Here is a 22,500-nt window from a genome sequence, read left to right on the forward strand (position 1 = left end):
ACGACCATCACAGTCAGGAGAATGAGTTGGGAGTGAGTTCCACAAGATTACATGATGGTTTACTGATTAGCGGTACTTTAAAGGGACCAAGATTGATCCCGGGTGCTGTTGAGATTTTTTCCGTAGCCCCCTGCCATCCAGCAATGAATGGGTAGCTTGGTCTGTTAGATCTAGTGGAAAGTACATTACATAATCGAGCATACTATCCAAATGATTGCTAGCAATTGCTATTGTCTGTTTCACGCTGTAGAAACTGGGAAGAATTCTGGCTCCATGGGCCTCATGGCTCTGAAGGGTGACTTTAAAAAACAAAAAGCGATTCGAGCACGTTTTTCTAATGAGTTTCTCCTATCTTCTTCTTTTCTACCTTGATTTGATCTCCCAGTCGGGTTCCAGGCATGATAAATCTAGTCAGTGTGAAGACATCGTGAAAAGGACCTGGTCATTCTACCAAGTTATGTCATCAACTCAGATGAATGTGAAGACATCGTGTATAGGACATGGTCATTCTACCAAGTTATGTCATAAACTCAGATGAATGTGAAGACATCGTGTATAGGACCTGGTCATTCTACCACATTATGTCATCAACTCAGATGAATGTGAAGACATCGTGTATAGGACCTGCTCATTCTACCACATTATGTCATCAACTCAGATGAATGTGAAGACATCGTGTTTAGGACATGGTCATTCTACCACATTATGTCATCATCAACTCAGATGAATGTGAAGACATTGTGTATAGGACCTGGTCATTCTACCACATTATGTCATCAACTCAGATGAATGTGAAGACATTGTGTATAGGTCCTGGTCATTCTACCACATTATGTCATCAACTCAGATGAATGTGAAGACAATGTGTAAGGACCTGCTCATTCTACCACATTATGTCTTCAGCTCAGATGAATGTGAAGACATCGTGTATAGGACCTGCTCATTCTACCACGTTATGTCATCATCAACTCAGATGAATGTGAAGACATCATGTATAGGACCTGGCATTCTACAACATTATGTCATCAACTCAGATGAATGTGAAGACATCGTGTATAGGACCTGCTCATTCTACCACATTATGTCGTCAGCTCAGACCATTTGTACTCAAAGTTCCGATTGTCTGGAATTGATAGAATAATTTTCCAAACAGAGAATAAAATTTTATAGTGGGTGTCTTGTCAATTGTTTGACGTGGAGGGTCATATATTTGTCATTCTTTTTTTTTTCAGGTTAGATTGGCTGATTTGAAGTTGTACCATGCAACATCAGGACTGCTGGCCTTCACTTTGGTGACATTGACTATCGTCCTTGCTTTACAATCCAACTGGGTCAGTGCCCATATCCCATGGTATTTATGGTACGTTTGCATGGCCTGTGTGTCCAGCGGGGCTCTTGTGGTCATGAATCACATCACAACCACTTACCTTCCAATTGCAATGAAGAAACCACCAGCCCAGAGATAGATTGTTTGGGATACAAGTCATATGTGATTGACCAACACAAAACGGTATTATTGCAGGGAAATATCATGTTTGAAAATAATATAGTTTACCATTATTTTTTTTTAAATGATCAGAAAAATGACAGTTTATTTTTTTGCAGTGTGAGAAAAGGCACAACCGAATGTCTCATATTCTTGGTTGCAAATTCAACTTTCAGCAGGAAAATCATTTTGACATATTACCGATTGGAAGTGTTAGGTCACATTTATACTTGGGTTTTATTGACATTTAAAGTGCAATGAATTTTGTGAATAAATGTTTTTGTTTTTAGAAGTTGTTGGTTTTGAAAGGAACAGTTGATGAAGAAAAAGGAATATAAATATTACAGTTTCCAAAAATAACAAAATATTCAAGACTAAATGCTTTGAACTCAAAAGTAATTGGCTGAAGAGGGGTTTTGGCCCGGATACAATTTATGTCAAGTATTATGTTCTTTTTTTTTCGAATTTTTGTATTTTTTGTTGAGATTTTGTGTAAAACCAAATAAACTCGAGCTTGTTTTTTTTTTTTATATGCAAACAATTTTGAGGAATCTGTGTGCGAAGATTAATAAGGAATTCACTTGGGACATTCAAATGAGTATAAGGAAACTTTATGTTCTTAGAATCCATGAGTTCTTGGAATCCATGAGTTCTTGGAATCTGTACTGAAGTGGAAAACATATAGTAGTTACAATGAGTTATTTCTCTTGTTTTTTCCACACAATGTTTTTGTCATTTAACTTGAAAAAGTGATTAGTTGACCTTTTATCCAAAGTTCAGTAATCCAATGTGAATGACCTGCTTGGAAAATTGAAACTAAAATCTATAAATTTAAGATATACTTTGGCATTTATACAGCGCAATACCCACTACATGTGCTCCAAGCACATTACAAGGGGTTCGTGGCCAACAACAGTTATCATGTAGGATGGGACATGATGCCTGTTAGGCAATATAAGAGTAAAAGCGAGTTAAACCAAAATGGCGTCATCGTAAATGATAAACTAAAAAGATTTTGATATATTGTCATCTTTTTTCTTTCAACTTTTGTTCAATATAATGAACTATTAATAGTTTTAAAGGAAATATCCTAAAATGGAGACATGCTTATTTTCTATCAATATTTCTCCTCTGGTCTGGCCAATGTTGATCCTGTATTGCAATTTGGTTTTAAAAATAGACAACTACAATATTCATGAATAGGGATCGCCCATCGACTTTTATTTAAAAAATAATATTCTTTACTTCAGCGGAAATGTAGTTACATTTAGTTTTTTAATTTAGTGAATAAAAAAATAAAAGATTGAGCTTTTGCAATTTCCACTGAATATTCTCAAAGCTGTTACCAGCCAGATTATCATTTTACACCTGAGTGTTGTGAGATAGTGTGAGTAAAAGAGCCAACTTTTCATCTCCCAGAGTGGGACTCAAACCATGGCCCTACATGTTCAAAGACAAGTGTCATACAAAACGATGATAGTTCTAAATTGAATTGAAATCATCTGCTTCTGATCTCTTTGGAAATTTTCACTGGTTACCTGTTGAGAAACGCATTATCTATAAAATATGTTCCATCATCTATACAATATGTTCCATCATCTATAAAATATGTTCCATCATCTATAAAATATGTTCCATCATCTATACAATATGTTCCATCATCTATAAAATATGTTCCATCATCTATACAATATGTTCCATCATCTATAAAATATGTTCCATCATCTATAAAATATGTTCCATCATCTATAAAATATGTTCCATCATCTATAAAATATGTTCCATCATCTATACAATATGTTCCATCATCTATAAAATATGTTCCATCATCTATAAAATATGTTCCATCATCTATACAATATGTTCCATCATCTATAAAATATGTTCCATCATCTATACAATATGTTCCATCATCTATAAAATATGTTCCATCATCTATACAATATGTTCCATCATCTATAAAATATGTTCCATCATCTATAAAATATGTTCCATCATCTATACAATATGTTCCATCATCTATAAAATATGTTCCATCATCTATACAATATGTTCCATCATCTATAAAATATGTTCCATCATCTATAAAATATGTTCCATCATCTATAAAATATGTTCCATCATCTATAAAACACTAAATAGTCATACCCCTGAATATTTATAAGACCTTATATATCCCTATATTTTGGGTGGGGTCTTTGACCTCCTATGAAGGGCAGGGGGTCACGCTGTGCCTTCTTTCCCCTTATATCTGTTTTCTGAATTGCTTTCTGTTTTAGTCTTGGAATGGGATTACTTGGTTTTGTCCTAGCCCTGGCCAAAGACCTTGACTGGGAGGGAAACAGTGAAATGTATAGTTATAGTTTTGGGAGATGACATTTTTTCCCTTGTAAATCATCTCTTTATTATCTACTGTTACATTTGTTGTTATTGATAAATGTATTTGTTTGTAAACATTTGAGTATATTTGTCTGACTGGGGACCTGTGTTTGTGTCTGGATGAGATATTTTGGTTATCTCAAACCAAGTACATTGATCATGTTCTCTAAATACTACAACCGTTCCCTTTTTAAACCAATTCCTTTTTTCCTACTTTTTAAACCAATTCCCTTTTGTCTTACTTTTTCTCGGATGCTTTTAATTGTAAATCTATAACTTTTATTTAACTATAATATTTTCTTTCTTTTTACTGGTGCTGAACTGACGGGACTGTGATGCAAGCACTGTAAAACCCTTAAAAACATAAAAACAAAACAAATGCCTGGACTGTGATGCAAGCACTGTAAAACCCTTAAAAACATAAAAACAAACAAATGACTGGACTGTGATGCAAGCACTGTAAAACCCTTAAAAACATAAAAACAAACAAATGACTGGACTGTGATGCAAGCACTGTAAAACCCTTAAAAACAAAAACAAACAAATGACTGGACTGTGATGCAAGCACTGTAAAACCCTTAAAAACATAAAAACAAAACAAATGATTGGACTGTGATGCAAGCACTGTAAAACCCTTAAAAACATAAAAACAAAACAAATGACTGGACTGTGATGCAAGCACTGTAAAACCCTTAAAAACATAAAAACAAAACAAATGACTGGACTGTGATGCAAGCACTGTAAAACCCTTAAAAACATAAAAACAAACAAATGACTGGACTGTGATGCAAGCACTGTAAAACCCTTAAAAACATAAAAACAAACAAATGACTGGACTGTGATGCAAGCACTGTAAAACCCTTAAAAACATAAAAACAAAACAAACACCCCTATTTTCAAAGTAGATTTCTAAGATTGAATAGCAGTCGATTCATCTTATCTAAACTGAAAACATCCCACAAAATTGTGAACAATCATTTGGATTTTCAGCACCCCATTTTGGAACGCTCTCCCCGGAATATTAGAAGTGCTGACTCATTATCAGCTTTCAAATCTAAATTGAAAATCCACCTTTTTGTCTCATGATTTCGATTTTTTAAAATATGTTTTTTCCTGTCATGTGTGTCAAATTGCTAGGTAAGAAATTGAAATTGATATGTTGTTATTTTTCATTGTATTTCTTTCTTTATTTTAAGTGTAAAGTGCCTAGAGCCTGTTGAAATCAGGGTAAGGCGCCATACAAATGTCATTTATTATTATTTTTATTATTTACAAAAGAACCAAATCCCTGTAATTCGGATTTTACCATAAAAGTAATTGTCAAGTCATCTTGTTAGATTCCTTGTTCACTGTAAAAGTTAATTTAAAAACAGCTTCATAAAAGAACTAACTACCAAACACAGAACGTTTCAGGCTCAAAACCATTCTTCAGTGAACAAAAAAAAAAAAACAAAACATAGATGCATTACATAAAAACCAGATCTGCTGTCGATCTGGTTTTTAAGTCATGTGGTTTTTTGTATTTATTGTCTTTTTTGTTTTTGGCTGAAGAAAGTTTTTGAGCCTGAAACACTCTTGTTTGGTATTTAGTTCTACTTTGAAGGTGTTATATTCATTTTTTGTTTATTACTTTTGACAGTCCACAACTTCTAACACTGGCAGCTTCGTATCACGTTGACTTTGACTTGTCTACAGTGGAAACCACTAGACAGAGCAAGAGTTTCACTTTCTTTGTGGATTTAATTATCAGATTTCATGCATTTCTTTTTCCTTTATATTTTTCATTTGAGATTCCTTGTTTTGGTTTAGGCTGGGTGTTGGTTTGAAAATAATTTTTGCTTCTATGGAATATTTGAAGGGTTTTAAAATATTTTAAACCTTTTATTTTTGACTTGCACCTACATAGCAGCCCCTCATTATGTATGTATACACCTGCATAGCAGCCCCTCTTTATGTATGTAAACACCTGCATAGCAGCCCCTCATTATATATGTATACACCTGCATAGCAGCCCCTCGTTATGTATGTATAAACCTGCATAGCAGCCCCTCGTTATGAATGTATACACCTGCATAGCAGCCACTCATTATGTATGTATACACCTGCATAGCAGCCCCTCGTTATGTATGTTTACACCTGCATAGCAGTCCCTCATTATGTATGTTTACACCTGCATAGCAGTCCCTCGTTATGTATGTATACACCTGCATAGCAGCCCCTCGTTATGTCTGTATACACCTGCATAGCAGCCCCTCGTTATGTATGGCATTGAATTCAATCATGGAACATACAGAGAGTATTGAAGGGGTAGGAAACCTCAATCTAGATACTATTTTACAATCATCCAATCATGTTGCTGTTTTGGGCCGTGACTGTATTGCACCGTTTTATCTCCTTGAATAGTTGCCGCTACAGACAGTGAAGAGTTGTCCGCTATGCATCTGTAGACTTTGAAAAGTTGGCACTATGCATCTGTAGGCCTTGATAAGTTGTCAACTATGCATCTGTAGGCCTTCTGGGTGGGGATCCTGACCTCCCATAGCGGGCAGGGAGGTACATACTGTGTCTTCTATCCCCTTATATCTGTTTTCCAACATGCTATCTGTCTTTGTCTTGGAATGAGATTACTTGATTTTGTCCTGGCCCTGGCTGGGAGGGAAACAGTCAAATGCATAGTTATTGTTTTATGAGTAATGAGAGATGATATTTTTTTCCTTGTAAATCATCTCTCTGTTATGTATTATTATATTTATTTTTAATGTATGATGTAAGCATCTGAGTGTATTCCTCCTTGTTGGATTTTGTGCTTGTGTCCGGATGAGACTTATAGGTGATCTCAAGCTTAGTACATTGATGGTATGCTCTTGGAATCTACATCTGATCCCTATTTGTTCCCAATTCCCCTTTGTCTTACTCTCTCTTGGGTGCTTTAATTGTAATTCTAGAACTTTTGACTATCCCATTTTCTTCCTTTTTACTGGCGCTGATATAAACTAATGTGTTGCAAGCGACGTAAAACCCTTAAAAACAAACAAACAAACATCTGTAGGCCTTGAAAAGTTGTCCGCTATGCATCTGTAGACTTTGAAACGTTGTTCGCTATACATCTGTAGACTTTGAAAAGTTGTCCACTATGCATCTGTAGGCCTTGAAAAGTTGTCCGCTATGCATCTGTAGACTTTGAAACGTTGTTCGCTATACATCTGTAGACTTTGAAACGTTGTCCACTATGCATCTGTAGGCCTTGAAAAGTTGTCCACTATGCATCTGTAGACTTTGAAACGTTGTTCGCTATGCATCTGTAGACTTTGAAAAGTTGTCCACTATACATCTGTAGACTTTGAAAAGTTGTCCACTATACATCTGTAGACTTTGAAAAGTTGTCCACTATGCATCTGTAGACTTTGAAACGTTGTTCGCTATACATCTGTAGACTTTGAAAAGTTGTCCACTATGCATCTGTAGACTTTGAAACGTTGTTCGCTATACATCTGTAGGCCTTGAAAAGTTTTCCGCTATGTGATATATTATGTGACCCAGCGTAGAGGTGATATGTCAGAGTGGTATTGATGCTGAATTTTGAATTCAAAATCAAAACGTAAAGCTTGGAATAAATTATTTGTGTCTTGGTGAGTAGAATTGAATACAGGTTCACAAAACACAATATTTTATAATTTGGTCATTTTGTATGAAATTCATCTTTTGGCATTCACTACACTCTTAACATATTACCAGCTTGACACAGTCGGTCACATATATGTTTATGTATTGATTATAGTGTTTTTAACATTATTATTGAGGTCGAGATTATATTATGCAAAGCATCATCTTAATCACCACCCATCGTTATTATCATCATCATTATCACCATCATCACCTTTTTATGTACTGTCTATATGTCTCCTAGATTTATAATTGTGAGCAATTTGTTAATGAATTAAATTAACGATAGGAGAGAATCTCCCATGATTGACCCAGGAGGTCTGTGTATTCCATCTATCTAGGAGGTCAGTCTTGCTGTGTCTTCTATCTAGGAGGTCAAACATGCTGTGTCTTCTATCTAGCTAGGAGGTTAAACATGCTGTGTCTTCTATCTAGGAGGTCAAATTTGATGTGTCTTCTATCTAGGAAGCCAGTCTTGCCGTGTCTTCTATCTAGGAGGTCAGTGTTGCTGTGTCTTCTATCTAGGAGGTCAAACATGCTGTGTCTTCTATCTAGCTAGGAGGTCAAACTTGATGTATCTTCTATCTAGGAGGTCAGTGTTGCTGTGTCTTCTATCTAGGAGGTCAAACATGCTGTGTCTTCTATCTATCTAGGAGGTCAAACTTGCTGTGTCTTCTATCTAGGAGGTCAAACATGCTGTGTCTTCTATCTAGGAGGTCAGTCTTGCTGTGTCTTCTATCTAGGAGGTGCGGGTGGTTGGATGGGAGCATCACCCTTGAATCATATACCTATGATGTTCGCATGGGTGTACGATCCGATAGTGATGTCGTTTCTTCTTCTCTTTACTAGCCTATCCTGCTTCTTTGGTTTGTGATTGTATTTTTGACAGGGGATATTTTTTTTCTGTAAATCTTCTGCCTGTTTGTTCTTGGTTATTTATAATTTAGCTTATGATATCTTTAGGTTATGATTTTGATTTACATTTGTACTATTTTTGTTAGATTGCTTGTTTTTTTGTTTCAGCGGTCTCTCATATAACCTCAATTGTGTTGGAAGAGACCTAAAGCAACAAACAAACAAACAAAAAATATCTAGGAGGTCAAACTTGCTGTGCCTTCTATCTAGCTAGGAGGTCAAACTTGATGTGTCTTCTATCTAGCTAGGAGGTCAAACTTGATGTGCCTTCTATCTAGCTAGGAGGTCAAACTTGCTGTGCCTTCTATCTAGCTTGGAGGTCAAACTTGATTTGCCTTCTATCTAGCTAGGAGGTCAAACTTGCTGTGCCTTCTATCTAGCTAGGAGGTCAAACTTGCCTTCTCGAGCTGTTTTCACTTTCATTCTCTTCCTTGTCGTTCATGGAGTGAGATTAATTGGAGTGGCCTTGACCTTTGATGTAACGTAAACAATGTCTGGGTCCTTTTTATTGTTTTTTTTTGTTTTGTTTTGGTTTTGTTTTTTTTTTGTTTTTTTCTTGTGAGATATTCAACATCCATTATACATTCTTCATTGAGGATCCTGATAACTCAGTGAATAGAGTCTGGGTGGGGATCCTGACCTCCCATAGCGGGCAGGGAGGTACATACTGTGTCTTCTATCCCTTATATCTGTTTTCCAACATGCTTTCTGTCTTTGTCTTGGAATGAGATTACTTAGTTTTTTCCTGGCCCTGGTCAGAGTCCTGGCTGGGAGGGAAGCAGTCAAATGTATTATAGTTAGTTTTGGGAGATGATATTTTTTTCCTTGTAAATCATCTCTCTGTTATGAACTGTATTATGTTTGTTTACGTGTTATGTATAATTTGTAAACATTTGAGTGTGTTCCTCTTAGTGGGGGCCTGTGCTTGTGTCTGGATGAGACTTTTAGGTGATCTCAAACGAAGTACCTTGATAGTTTGCTCTTGGAATCTACATCTGTTTCCTATTTGAACCAATTCCCCTTTGTCTTACCTTTTCTTGGGTGCTTTAATTGTCATTCTAGAACTTTTTACTTTCCCATTTTCTTCCTTTTTACTGGCGCTGATATGACCTTAATGTGTTGCAAGCGCCGTAAAACCCTTAAAAACAAAAAAACAAAAACAATCAGTGAATAGAGTGCTCGCTTCACATACAAAGGCACCAAGGTCAATCCGGATGAAGTTCAGATTGATTATTCTGACTCCCCGTCCACCCAGCAGTGATCAGGTTGCTGGTTCTGATATAGTGAAAGGTGCTTTGGGATAGACTAGTGTCTTAACCAAGGGGTGCCAAGCAATCTGTCTCACTCTCTCTCTCTCTCTCTCTCTCTCTCTCTCTCTCTCTCTCTCTCTCTCTCTCTCTCTCTCTCTCTCTCTCTCTCTCTCTTTCTCTGCCCATAGTGGGCAGGGAGGTACTTGCCATGTCTTCCATCCCCTGTCTGTTTTCCAATTGCTTTCTGTCTTTGTCTTGGAATGAGATTACTTAGTTTTGCCATGGCCTTGGTCGGATACCTTGGCTGGGAGGGAAACAGTCAAATATAAGTTAGTTTTGGGAGATGATATATTTTTCCTTGTAAATCATCTCCCTGTTATGCATTGTATTATGTTTGTTGACATATTATATATGATTCGTAAAAATGTGAGTGTATTCCTTTTAGTGGGGACCTGTGCTTATGTCTGGGTGGGACATGGATCGAATCCCGTGTTTTGTTATCGGATTATTTTTTGTATTAGATTTTTTAGCAAGCTTTCATCTCCAGTTAGTGCTTCGGTTTACGACTTTAAAATAGATGTTTATATAATGAGCCCTTAATATCACGTTGAAAGGGCTATGACACTCCAATTAGTATGGCCATTATTATTATTATTTATTATTATTATTATTATTATTATTATTATTATTATTATTATTATTATTATTATTATTATTATTATTATCATTATCATTATTATTATTATTATTATTATTATTATTATTATTATTATTATTATTATTATTATTATTATTATTATTATTATTATTATTATTATTCTGGGTGTGGTTCCTGACCTCCCATAGTGGGCAGGGAGGTACTTACTGTGTCTTCTATCCCCCCTACCTCCCATAGTGGGCAGGGAGGTACTTACTGTGTCTTCTATCCCCCTACCTCCCATAGTGGGCAGGGAGGTACACACTGTTTTCTATCCCGTTATATCTGTTTTCCAACATGCTTTCTGTCTTTGTCTTGGAATGAGATTACTTGGTTTTGTCCTGGCACTGGCGGGATCCTAGCTGGGAGGGAAACAGTCAAATGCATAGTTATTGTTTTGGGAGATGATATTTTTTCCTTGTAAATCATCTCTCTGTTATGTATTATTATTTTTATTTTGAATGTATAATGTAAGCATTTGAGTGTGTTCCTCTTTGTTGGATTTTGTGCTTGTGTCTGGATGAGACTTGTAGGTGATTTCAAACTAAGCACATTGGTGGTATGCTCTTGGAATCTACATCTGATCCCTATTTGTTCTCAGTTCCCCTTTGTCTTACTTTTTCTTGGGTGCTTTAATTGTAATTCTAGAACTTTTTACTATACCATTTTCTTCCTTTTTACTGGCGCTGATATAACCTAAATGTGTTGCAAGCGCCGTAAAACCCTTAAAAACAAAACAAACAAACATCCCCCCTACATCTGTTTTCCAATTGCTTACTGTCTTTGTCGTGGAATGAGATTACTTGGTTTTGCCATGGCCTTGGTCGGATACCTTGGCTGGGAGGGAAACAGTCAAATATATAGTTAGTTTTGGGAGATGATATATTTTTCCTTGTAAATCATCTCCCTGTTATGCATTGTATTATGTTTGTTGACATATTATATATGATTCGTAAAAATGTGAGTGTATTCCTTTTAGTGGGGACCTGTGCTTATGTCTGGGTGGGACATGGATCGAATCCCGTGTTTTGTTATCGGATTATTTTTTGTATTAGATTTTTTAGCAAGCTTTCATCTCCAGTTAGTGCTTCGGTTTACGACTTTAAAATAGATGTTTATATAATGAGCCCTTAATATCACGTTGAAAGGGCTATGACACTCCAATTAGTATGGCCATTATTATTATTATTATTATTATTATTATTATTATTATTATTATTATTATTATTATTATTATTATTATTATTATTATTATCATTATTATTATTATTATTATTATTATTATTATTATTATTATTATTATTATTATTATTATTATTATTATTATTATTATTATTATTCTGGGTGTGGTTCCTGACCTCCCATAGTGGGCAGGGAGGTACTTACTGTGTCTTCTATCCCCCCTACCTCCCATAGTGGGCAGGGAGGTACTTACTGTGTCTTCTATCCCCCCTACCTCCCATAGTGGGCAGGGAGGTACACACTGTTTTCTATCCCGTTATATCTGTTTTCCAACATGCTTTCTGTCTTTGTCTTGGAATGAGATTACTTGGTTTTGTCCTGGCACTGGCGGGATCCTAGCTGGGAGGGAAACAGTCAAATGCATAGTTATTGTTTTGGGAGATGATATTTTTTCCTTGTAAATCATCTCTCTGTTATGTATTATTATTTTTATTTTGAATGTATAATGTAAGCATTTGAGTGTGTTCCTCTTTGTTGGATTTTGTGCTTGTGTCTGGATGAGACTTGTAGGTGATTTCAAACTAAGCACATTGGTGGTATGCTCTTGGAATCTACATCTGATCCCTATTTGTTCTCAGTTCCCCTTTGTCTTACTTTTTCTTGGGTGCTTTAATTGTAATTCTAGAACTTTTTACTATACCATTTTCTTCCTTTTTACTGGCGCTGATATAACCTAAATGTGTTGCAAGCGCCGTAAAACCCTTAAAAACAAAACAAACAAACATCCCCCCTACATCTGTTTTCCAATTGCTTACTGTCTTTGTCGTGGAATGAGATTACTTGGTTTTGTCCCGAACCTGACCGGAGTTCTTGGCTGGGAGGGAAACAGTCGAATGTGTAGTTGTAGTTTTGGGAGATGATATTTCCTTGGAAATCATCTCTCTGTTATGTATTGTTATATTTGTTATTTTGAATGTATAATGTAAACATTTGAGTGTATTTCTCTTAATGGGATCTTGTGCTGGTGTCTGGGTGAGACATTTAGGTGATCTGAAACTAAGTACATTGATAGTGTGCTCTTGGAATCGACATCTGTTTCCTATTTGAACCAATTCCCCTTTGTCTTCCATTTCCGTGGGCACTTGTATTGTAATTCTATAACTCTTTACTGTCCCATTTCTTCCTTTTTACTCTGGGTGGGGTTCCTGCCTCCCATAGTGGGCAGGAAGGTACATACTGTGTCTTCTATCCCCCTATATGTTTTCCAACCAGCTGTCTGTCTTTGTCTAGGAATGAGATTACTTGGTTTTGTCCTGGCCCTGGCCGGATACCTTGACTGGGAGGGAAACAGTCAAATGCATAGTTATTGTTTTGGGAGATGATATTTTTTCCCTTGTAAATCATCTCTGTTATGCATTGTATTATGTTTTCTTTATAGTATATACGATTTGTAAAACATTTGAGTATATTCCTCTTAGTGGGGACCTGTGCTTTTGTCTGGATGAGACTTTTAGGTAATCTCAAACTAAGTGCTTTGATAGTGTGCTCTTGGAATCTAGATCTGTTTCCTATTTGAACCAATTCCCCTTTTGTCTTCTCTTTTCTTGGCCACTTTAATTGTATTTCTATAACTTTTTACTATCTTATTTTCTTCCTTATTACTGGCGCTGATATGACCTAAATGTGTTGCAAGTGCCGTAAAACCCTTAAAAACAAAAAAAACAACTTCCTTTTTACTGGCGCTGATAGATCTTAATTTGTTGCCAGCGCCGTAAAACCGTTAAAAACAAAACAATCTCTCTCTCTCTCTCTCTCTCTCTCTCTCTCTCTCTCTCTCTCTCTCTCTCTCTCTCTCTCTCTGTCTCTCTCTCTCTCTCTCACTCACTCCCTCTACTCCCCCCCCCCACTCATCCCTCGCATACTATATTTACCTATATTATTTCTTGTTGTCATGTGATATCACTGCGATTTCTAACAATAAAAATGACATGGATCAAATCCCGTGTTTTGTTATCGGATTATTTTTTGTATTAGATTTTCTAGCAAGCTTTCATCTCCAGTTAGTGCTTCTGTTTACGACTTTAAAATAGATGTTTATATAATGAGCCCTTAATATCACGTTGAAAGGGCTTGACAATCCATTAGTATGGCCATTATTGCCTATCCCCTTCATCTGAGAGCCGGTATTGATGTCTTGGTGAAGCTTTTATCTTGTGTCAGATTTCAGATGCCGCCATTGGATCAAACTTTAGTTATTTCACTTATTCACTCTGAACCTCGTGGCTGGGATTATCTGACCTCTCACAGTGGGCAAGGAGGTCACCTACTATGTCTTATATCCCTCTTTATCTGTTTTCCTACTTGATTTTTTTCAGGTAATCTCAAACTAAATATACTGACATTGTGCTCTTGGAATCTACATCTGTTCCCGTTTTGAACCAATTCCCCTTTGACTTACTTTTTCTTGGGTGCTTAAATTATAATTCTAGAACTTTTACTATCCAATTTTCTTCCTTTTTATTAACGCTGATATGACCAAAATGTGTTGCAAGCGTCGTAAAACAAAACAAAACAAAACAAAAACAAACAAAATGTGTAGCTCATTGTTTTTGCTCTAGTGATGTCAGAAGTGATAAAAATCCAAATCCCTTGTCTTGCTACTTGGCTCTTATAAGAAAACGTCGTTGTATGTCTGAAGTTTTATTGAATTGGCTTATCAACAAGTGCCTATTGGAACAAGAAATCGTCCATAAATTAAACCGACAAAAAGCGACTGCTTACCACCCTTTGGATCGGACACTAGTATATTGCAAAGATCTTTCCACTTGACCTAATCACCCCATCTACCAGATCACTGCTAGATAGACAAAAGGGGATCCAAAAAAACCCGAAATCCCACCCTCACCCAGATTGACACCAGGCCCGTAGTGTGTGAAGTAAAAAATAGAAATGAATACAAGAGCTTCCACAAAATTTAATAACCAAACACCAAAGGTTTCAGAGTCGTCCATCTGGTTTTTTAGTAATCTATGTGTGTTTTCATTGTTTTTTTGTTGTTGGTCGTAGAAGGGTTTTGAGCTCGAAACGTTCCGTGTCTGGTAGTTTGTTCTTTTTTTTTTTTTTTTTTTTTTGAAGCTGTTTTATTCATTTTTATCGATTACTTTTTGCAGTCCGCGGGTTTTAGCAGCAGCTTGGTATCACTTTCACTTAATGTGTGAAGTGAGTGCTCTACCTATTAAGCTATCAGTCCTTCTTATCCAAATTATATCGCAGTCAAAGATATGACAATTTTAGTCAATAGAATATAGTATAGAGATAATATTTAAACAAAGCGTTTGAGTGTGTTAGTCTTAGGGGAAGCCTGTGCTTATGTCTGGATGAGACATTTAGATGATCTCAAACTAAGTACAATAGCAATGTGCTTTCTCTTGGAATCTACATCTGTTCCCTATTTGAACCATTCCCCTTTCTTACCTTTTCCTGTGTACTTTTAACTGTAAATCGAGAATATATGAGTATCCCATTATCTTCTTTTTTACTGGCGCTGTAATGACCAAAATTGCATTGCCAGTGCTGAAAACTGGGTAGGGTTATGACCTCCCATAGTGGACAGGGAGGTTCTTACTCTGTCCTCTATCCCCCTATATCTGTTTTCCAATTGCTTTCCGGTTGGGGTTCCTGACCTCCCATAGTGGACAAGGAGGTTCTTACTCTGTCCTCTATCCCCCTATATCTGTTTTCCAATTGCTTTCTGGTTGGGGTTCCTGACCTCCCATAGTGGACAGGGAGGTTCTTACTCTGTCCTCTATTCCCCTATAACTGTTTTCCAATTGCTTTCTGGGTGGGGTTCCTGACCTCCCATAGTGGACAGGGAGGTTCTTACTCTGTCCTCTATCCCCCTATATCTGTTTTCCAATTGCTTTCTGGGTGGGGTTCCTGACCTCCCATAGTGGACAGGGAGGTTCTTACTCTGTCCTCTATCCCCCTATATCTGTTTTCCAATTGCTTTCTGTCTTTGTCCTGGAATGGGATTACTTAGGTTTGGTCCTGATCCTGGCCGGAGTCCTTTGCTGGGAGGGAAACAGTCGACTGTATATTTATAGTTTTGGGAGATGATGTTTTTTTCCTTGTAAATCATCTCTCTCTGTTATGTATTGTATTTTTTGAACATATGATTTGTAAACATTTGAGTTTGTTCCTATTAGTAGGGACCTGTGCTTGTGTCAGGATGAAACTTAGGTGATCTCAAACTATGCACAAGGAAAGTATGCTTTTGGAATCTACACCTGTTCACTATTTGCGTCCTTTCCCGTTGTCTTAAATATCTTGTGCGCTTTTAATTGTAAATATAGAACTTTTTTACTGCCCCGTTTTCTTCTTTTTCCTGGTGATGAAATGACCTACATGTGTCGCAAGCGCCATAAAACCCTTAAAAACAAACAAAAACAAAACAAGCGCCGTAAAACCCTTAAAAACATACAAAAACAAAACAAGCGCCGTAAAACCCTTAAAAACAAACAAAAACAAAACAAGTGTCGAAAAACCTTAAAAACAAACCAAAATTTGTGTCACACCCATTTGGTCTTTGCTTTGAACCTGAGTTCTATTTTTCCACTGTACTGTGTAACCTTCATTTCAGCCTAGCTCATTTCACGGCGCTGCACTGTAACTTTTGCTTGGGTTATTCCAGTCATCCTTTGTACCGGACATTGTAGAAAAATTTCCTGTTGGGAATGAATCGAGGCAATTTAATTTTTTTTTATTGACATTGAAATTTTGAAAAAGGAGGGAAAAGTGTCAAATTGAAAATGTAAGGAGGTGTGTGACGTCATAAGCCATGGCTATGGCCACTACCGCAGGGCAGTACCAATCTCATATAAACGTGGCCCACTGAAAAGACGGTTTAGAGGTTATAGTGCTGTAGCTGTCATCTGTTATTCCTTCCCATGATTGGGCCTCATCTTCGCTGACCATGTAAATAGCTCCATTGTTTGAGATGGCGTAGTAATATCCAGTGTCCGAATCTCTGCCTGTGATGATGGCAATCCGTGAACTGATTTCTGGAAGACACAAAGATCTGTATTTTATATTTGGATCTTAATTTGATATAAAAGAATTAATTTAAGCAAATTGAATCCGATTTGTTCAAGCCACAATCTCATTTCCACTAAGTTAGATAAAAGTGCGGCCGATATCTCTATCAGAGTTTTAAAAAATCAAATAACAAAACTTGTACGTATCGGGATCTCGACTAAATATTCTCAAAGCGTTTGACAATGATCACACCGGGCTCAACGCGCTCTACCAGGACCAGAGACAGCGCTGCCTTACACCAGAGAGGACTCTTCCAGGCAAATCATTTCACTTTGAGTCTTGTTTTAACACGATGACCCGCTTCTTCTAAAGCCTTTCATTGTAGTTTGCTGAACAGCATTTCGCTTTTCTTGCTTGACAGGAATTCTGTTTAGTTACAAAAACAAAAGGATTGCTGCTAACCTAAAATTCTACATTGAATTTTTTTCCCGGTCGCCCCATTGTGTGGCTTAAATCTACTGGACTACAGATATTATCAGAAAAGAAAACCAACTGTCTTCAGCTTACCCATATATCTGGTAGGATTCCGCAGCTCTCTGTAACAGGAAGAAAACGTAGGTCCAGATCTGGCATCAGATGAAAGTCACATAGAAATGTTATGTACAGTCACATAGAAATGTTATGTACAGTCACATAGAAATGTTATGTACAGTCACATATAAATGTACAGTCACATAGACATGTTATGTACAGTCACATAGAAATGTTATGTACAGTCACATAGAAATGTTATGTACAATCTCAAATAAAATATTTTGAATATTGTCAATATTATTGACTCCCGTTAAAGAATTTGAAAACTTCTCAAAGACCTCCAAAAATGTAAGACATCTAATAAATCATTTTTCGGACACGAATCAAATTTTCAGTTAATATGTTGACAAAATGATATAGTCCTGTCGGTAGACTTGTGAAATTGTAGACAAAATGATATAGTCCTATTCGTAGACTTGTGAAACTGTAGACAAAATGATATAGGCCTAGTCCTATTCGTAGACTTGTGAAACTGTAGACAAAATGATATAGTCCTATTCGTAGACTTGTGAAACTGTAGACAAAATGATATAGTCCTGTCGGTAGACTCTTCTCAAAGACCTCCAAAAATGTAAGACATCTAATAAATCATTTTTCGGACACGAATCAAATTTTCAGTTAATATGTTGACAAAATGATATAGTCCTGTCGGTAGACTTGTGAAATTGTAGACAAAATGATATAGTCCTATTCGTAGACTTGTGAAACTGTAGACAAAATGATATAGTCCTATTCGTAGACTTGTGAAATTGTAGACAAAATGATATAGTCCTATTCGTAGACTTGTGAAATTGTAGACAAAATGGTGCAGTCCTATTGGTAGATTTATGACATTGTAGAAAACAATTATATAGTCCTATTGGTAAACTTGTGAAATTGTAGACAAAATGAAATAGTCCAATTGGTAGACTGGTATTATTGTAGAAAAATTAGTTTAGTCCTATCGTTAGGTTAAGGGGTTTTATAGACAATATGGTGTCGTTCGAATCATATTCTGATGTAATTGTTGACAAAATGATATATTCCCATTGATAGGCTGGTAAAAGTTTTGACAAAATGTTATGGAGGATTAGAAAAGTGAAATTTGGAGACTTCTACTTCTATGTTTTGTATAGAGTTCCATCCGTTCTTTTCAACGGGGGGTTAAATTCTTGTCAAACTTTAGGCAGAATTTTTACCTTATAATGAATTTAACATCATTCTGAATTTAGGTCTGAGACACAAATGGAAACTAGAAATCATGGATCTGAATACCCATTCTCACCTGCGTCGTAGAGACTTAACCATGAATCTAGGTACCCGTTCTCACCTGCGTCGTAGAGACTATACCATGGATCTAGGTACCCGTTCTCACCTGCGTCTTAAAGACTAAACCATGAATCTAGGTACCCATTCTCACCTGCGTCTTAGAGATGCCTCACAAAGAATCCCTTTGCTTTGAATTCTTGTGATGGACTCAAAGTGGGGAACTGGAGATAAATATTGGGTTGTCTTATACATCAATCAATCAATCAATCAATCAATCCATCAGCCAATAAATCAGAAAGGGGAGGGGATGTGAGTTTAATAATACTCTAAAACGATTGGATAAAACTCACAATAATAAAGATTTTAAAGCAAAAACGATTCTAATATTAAATAACAACACGTTTACACTAGTTTTATAGTGGTAGCCCCCCCCCCCCCCCCATCCCATAGTGAGCAGGGGGGGGGGGGGGTACAAACTGTGTCTTCTATCCCCATAATATATCTGTTTTCCAACATGCTTCCTGTCTTTGTCTTGGAATGAGATTACTTGGTTTTGTCCTGGTCCTGGCCGGAGTCTTAGCTGGGAGGGAAACAATCAAATGCACAGTTATTGTTTTGGGAGATTATATTTTTTTCCTTGTAAATCATCTCTCTGTTATGTTTGTTATTTTGAATGTATAATGTAAGCATTTGAGTGTATTCCTCTTTGTTGGGTTTTGTGCTTGTGTCCGGATGCGACTTATGGGTGATCTCAAACTGAGTACATTGGTGGTATGCTCTTGTAATCTACATCTGATCCCTATTTGTCCCCTTTTCCCTTATGTCTTACTTTTTGTTGGGTGCTTTAATTGTAGTTCTAGAACTTTTTACTATCCCATTTTCTTCCTTTTTACTGGCGCTGATATGATCTTAATGTGTTGCAAGCGCCGTGAAACCCTTAAAAACAAAAAAACAAAACATATTGGTAAATGGCACGCGATATCAAAGATGGCAAAACACTTTCGATTTTTACTTGAGCTTTTTATATAGCAAAAAATCCACTAAACGTGCTCTAGGCACTTTACAGAGTCGCTGACCAACAGCACCACGTAACATGTAGAAAGAGCCATGACGCCTGTTAGGCGATATTACATTTTTTTTCAGGCAGAGACAATGCTGTTAACGGCCAGGTTCTCATTTTACACATGAGTACAATAAGAGAATGTGAGTAAAGAGCCCTTTCCAAGGACCCAACTATGAGCCGGGCGAGGCTTGGACCCAGGACCTTCAGATTCGAAAGTGAGTGTCATACATATTATCACAAGACCACATAGCGCCGAAAAAAAGCTCAGTATAAACGAGAATATAACACTTTAGCTGCTTTTTTTTTCTTCAAAAGACACCAGTTTTCAAGCTCATTAATATTATTTCCATATCATTAACCACTTAGTAGATAAATTATATTATATCTTTTTAAAAAAAAAAAGACACTTGCCATCCACAAAAGCCTGGCATCTCCACATTTCTCCACAGGGAACGCATTTGGTCGGCCAATATCCTGTGACGTTACAGGAACATGCCCCAGCGAAGCAACTTCCTGTTGACCCCCACGTGATTCGCTGTGCTGAGAAGGAATACGATTAAATCCAATAATGTGTATTTTGAGACAATAGATTTCATTCCGGTTTAAATCGCTTATTGGAATATACTAGGACATAATGATGATCGGTCTCTTACCGATTAAGACGAGTTGGCAGATTGACTTTTACCTAAAAAAAAAAAAAAAATAGCATGTATAGATAATGTATTCGTTTCACTTAAAACGGCATAATTTCAGGTTTGTAAAACATTTCCTCACAGAATTTAATAATTTATTGAATAAATAATTGTGGGTCAACTCATTTTAATGCATCTCAAGCGTGGAAGAACAGAGAGAGAGAGAGAGAGAGAGAGAGAGAGAGAGAGAGAGAGGAGAGAGAGAGAGAGAGAGAGAGGAGGTCCACAAGCAGAGGAGGTCCACAAGCTTTTCCTCTCATAGCTTGGTACAGGAAAATAATATGGAGTATGATGAGGATGGTGATGGTGTTATAGGGGAATTGAGAAAGTGAAGAATTGTAACGGAAATATATTGTGATGATGTTGATGCCGATGATGGTGACGATGACTACGATGTTACTAGTGTACACATGTGTGAGTGTGTCTATGTCAATATATTGTATTGTTATAAACGTGTAACCAAATGACAAATTGTCACTTTTTTAAGAACAATAAAGCTATATTATTATTATTATTATTATTATTATTATTATTATTATTATTATTATTATTATTATTATTATTATTATTATTATTATTATTATTATTATTATTATCTGTCCAATCGAAAGAATGCGTTTGTCAACAACAAAAATAAACATACATCATTTTATATAATCAGTCGGAAGAACACGTTTGTCAACAGACTTTATTACTACGAGACAAGTTTTGACTTCTAATGGCTCAAAAGATTTGTCTCGGTCTATTGTTATTTCCACGGTAATATAGAGTTTGAAATAAATGAATGGCTGTGTGTAAGTCTTTTTTATTTGTGATTTGTCCATGTGAAAATCCATCTCATGAGTTGTAATGTTTTCAAGTTAGAACTACAGTGAAGATGGGATGCCAGACACGTTTGCGATTATCTTTAGACTTTATTAGCAGATCGATTCTGATCGTTGATGACTCTTAAGATTTGTCTTGATCTATGTTAATTTCCACAATAGTATAAGAAATAAATAGATATGTGATAACCTGTATTTCCCCGCAAACATTGCGGTTCTCCATTAATAACTAATTAATATATATACATATATATATATATATATATATATATATATATATATATATATATATATATATATATATATTATTATTATTATTATTATTTAAAATATTTACCACAATGTTTGAGACAGTCTACATTAATGTTTCAGGCTTAATTTGCCATCGTCAGGACTGAGTTGTTTTGTTGACTGTTGTTGTTGAAGAAACAACAACAGTCAACAAAACAACTCAGTCCTGACGATGGCAAATTAAGCCTGAAACATTAATGTAGACTGTCTCAAACATTGTGGTAAATATTTTAAATAATAATAATTCGCTCCATTACTGCATGTCGAGCACTTTTCTTACCATATTTGTATCAAACACGATTATATATATATATATATATATATATATATATATATATATATATATATATATATATAAACATCTGATCTCATTGTCATCAAACATAAACACAAGCCAAGTTTCATATTTTGGCTGCAAATTCCATTTTCAGGGATCTAAAACAGGCCGATACAAATCCATTTTTCGGCAAAAGTCCACATATTAAGGTTGTCGACACTGACAGTGCAATCTCGTGACCGGGACACGCAAGAAAGTCCTCCGTCACTGGTTCATTGACAGTAACACATTTCCCTTGGGGATTGGGATATACATTTACCGTAAACAATCTACACAAAATGAACATGTATACAGCGCATTTCCACAAATAAACCATCATCAATGCGCGTCATGTATTCCAACAGCAGGTCATTTGTGATTCATGTCCCCTTACGGTGTCGTGTGAAGGAAAACCCGGTGCCAAAAAGTTTCGACACAACCAACATCTTTGTTCATTCCAAAATGTGTTATGGTTTTATACTCTGTTGTCAAGATTGCTTGAAGAATGGTTTCCCCCCAAAAAACCCTAACTCCAGTTTTCCCATTTAGAGATTTTGAGGAATATTTCCCCTATAATTTCTCATTCGGTCTATCATTTCATCATATTTAAACTTCAAATTCACACAAATCTAGGGACATTCTTGTGACAATTGATGCTTAAAATAAGATTTACATTTCAATTTATCTCATGGATGAAAAATCTCGAAAATCAGAAAAATCGACTTAACGAGTTTTGGAAAAGGAGCCTTCATTTTGTTTCTGACCTAAATTCTATATAAATAACACGTATCTACTGCTTTTGAGATTGGGTAAAGAAAATCTATTTTTGTCTTAGTTTGGAGGATATTTGGGGAAAATCCGATACT

The 22,500-nt window shown here is 36.1% G+C and overlaps 2 protein-coding genes across 3 annotated transcripts in view; one reads left to right on the forward strand and one right to left on the reverse strand.

Moving 5' to 3' along the window:
* LOC144975243 (transmembrane reductase CYB561D2-like) overlaps positions 1–9,603 on the forward strand; it is a 22,824-nt gene extending 13,221 nt beyond the window's left edge. The window contains exon 6 of one of the 2 annotated variants that reach the window (XM_078919141.1): positions 1,233–9,603. In XM_078919141.1, the coding sequence (XP_078775267.1) occupies positions 1,233–1,466 (234 nt within the window). In that variant the 3' untranslated portion in view covers positions 1,467–9,603. The remainder of the gene's footprint in view (positions 1–1,232) is intronic. The other variant, XM_078919140.1, reaches the window with a different exon arrangement.
* Positions 9,604–16,306: 6,703 nt separating this feature from the next.
* Positions 16,307–22,500, reverse strand: part of LOC144975716 (uncharacterized) — a gene marked incomplete in the record, with an annotated part of 21,089 nt that continues 14,895 nt past the window's right edge. The window contains 4 exon segments of the mRNA XM_078919908.1: positions 16,307–16,632; positions 17,174–17,232; positions 18,600–18,669; positions 19,923–20,051. Of these exon segments, the coding sequence (XP_078776034.1) occupies positions 16,445–16,632; positions 17,174–17,232; positions 18,600–18,669; positions 19,923–20,051 (446 nt within the window).

This window comes from Berghia stephanieae, chromosome 6 (assembly GCF_034508935.2).
Source record: "Berghia stephanieae isolate SIO BIC M18660-M18661 chromosome 6, UCSD_Bste_1.3, whole genome shotgun sequence".
NCBI lineage: Eukaryota > Metazoa > Mollusca > Gastropoda > Nudibranchia > Aeolidiidae > Berghia > Berghia stephanieae.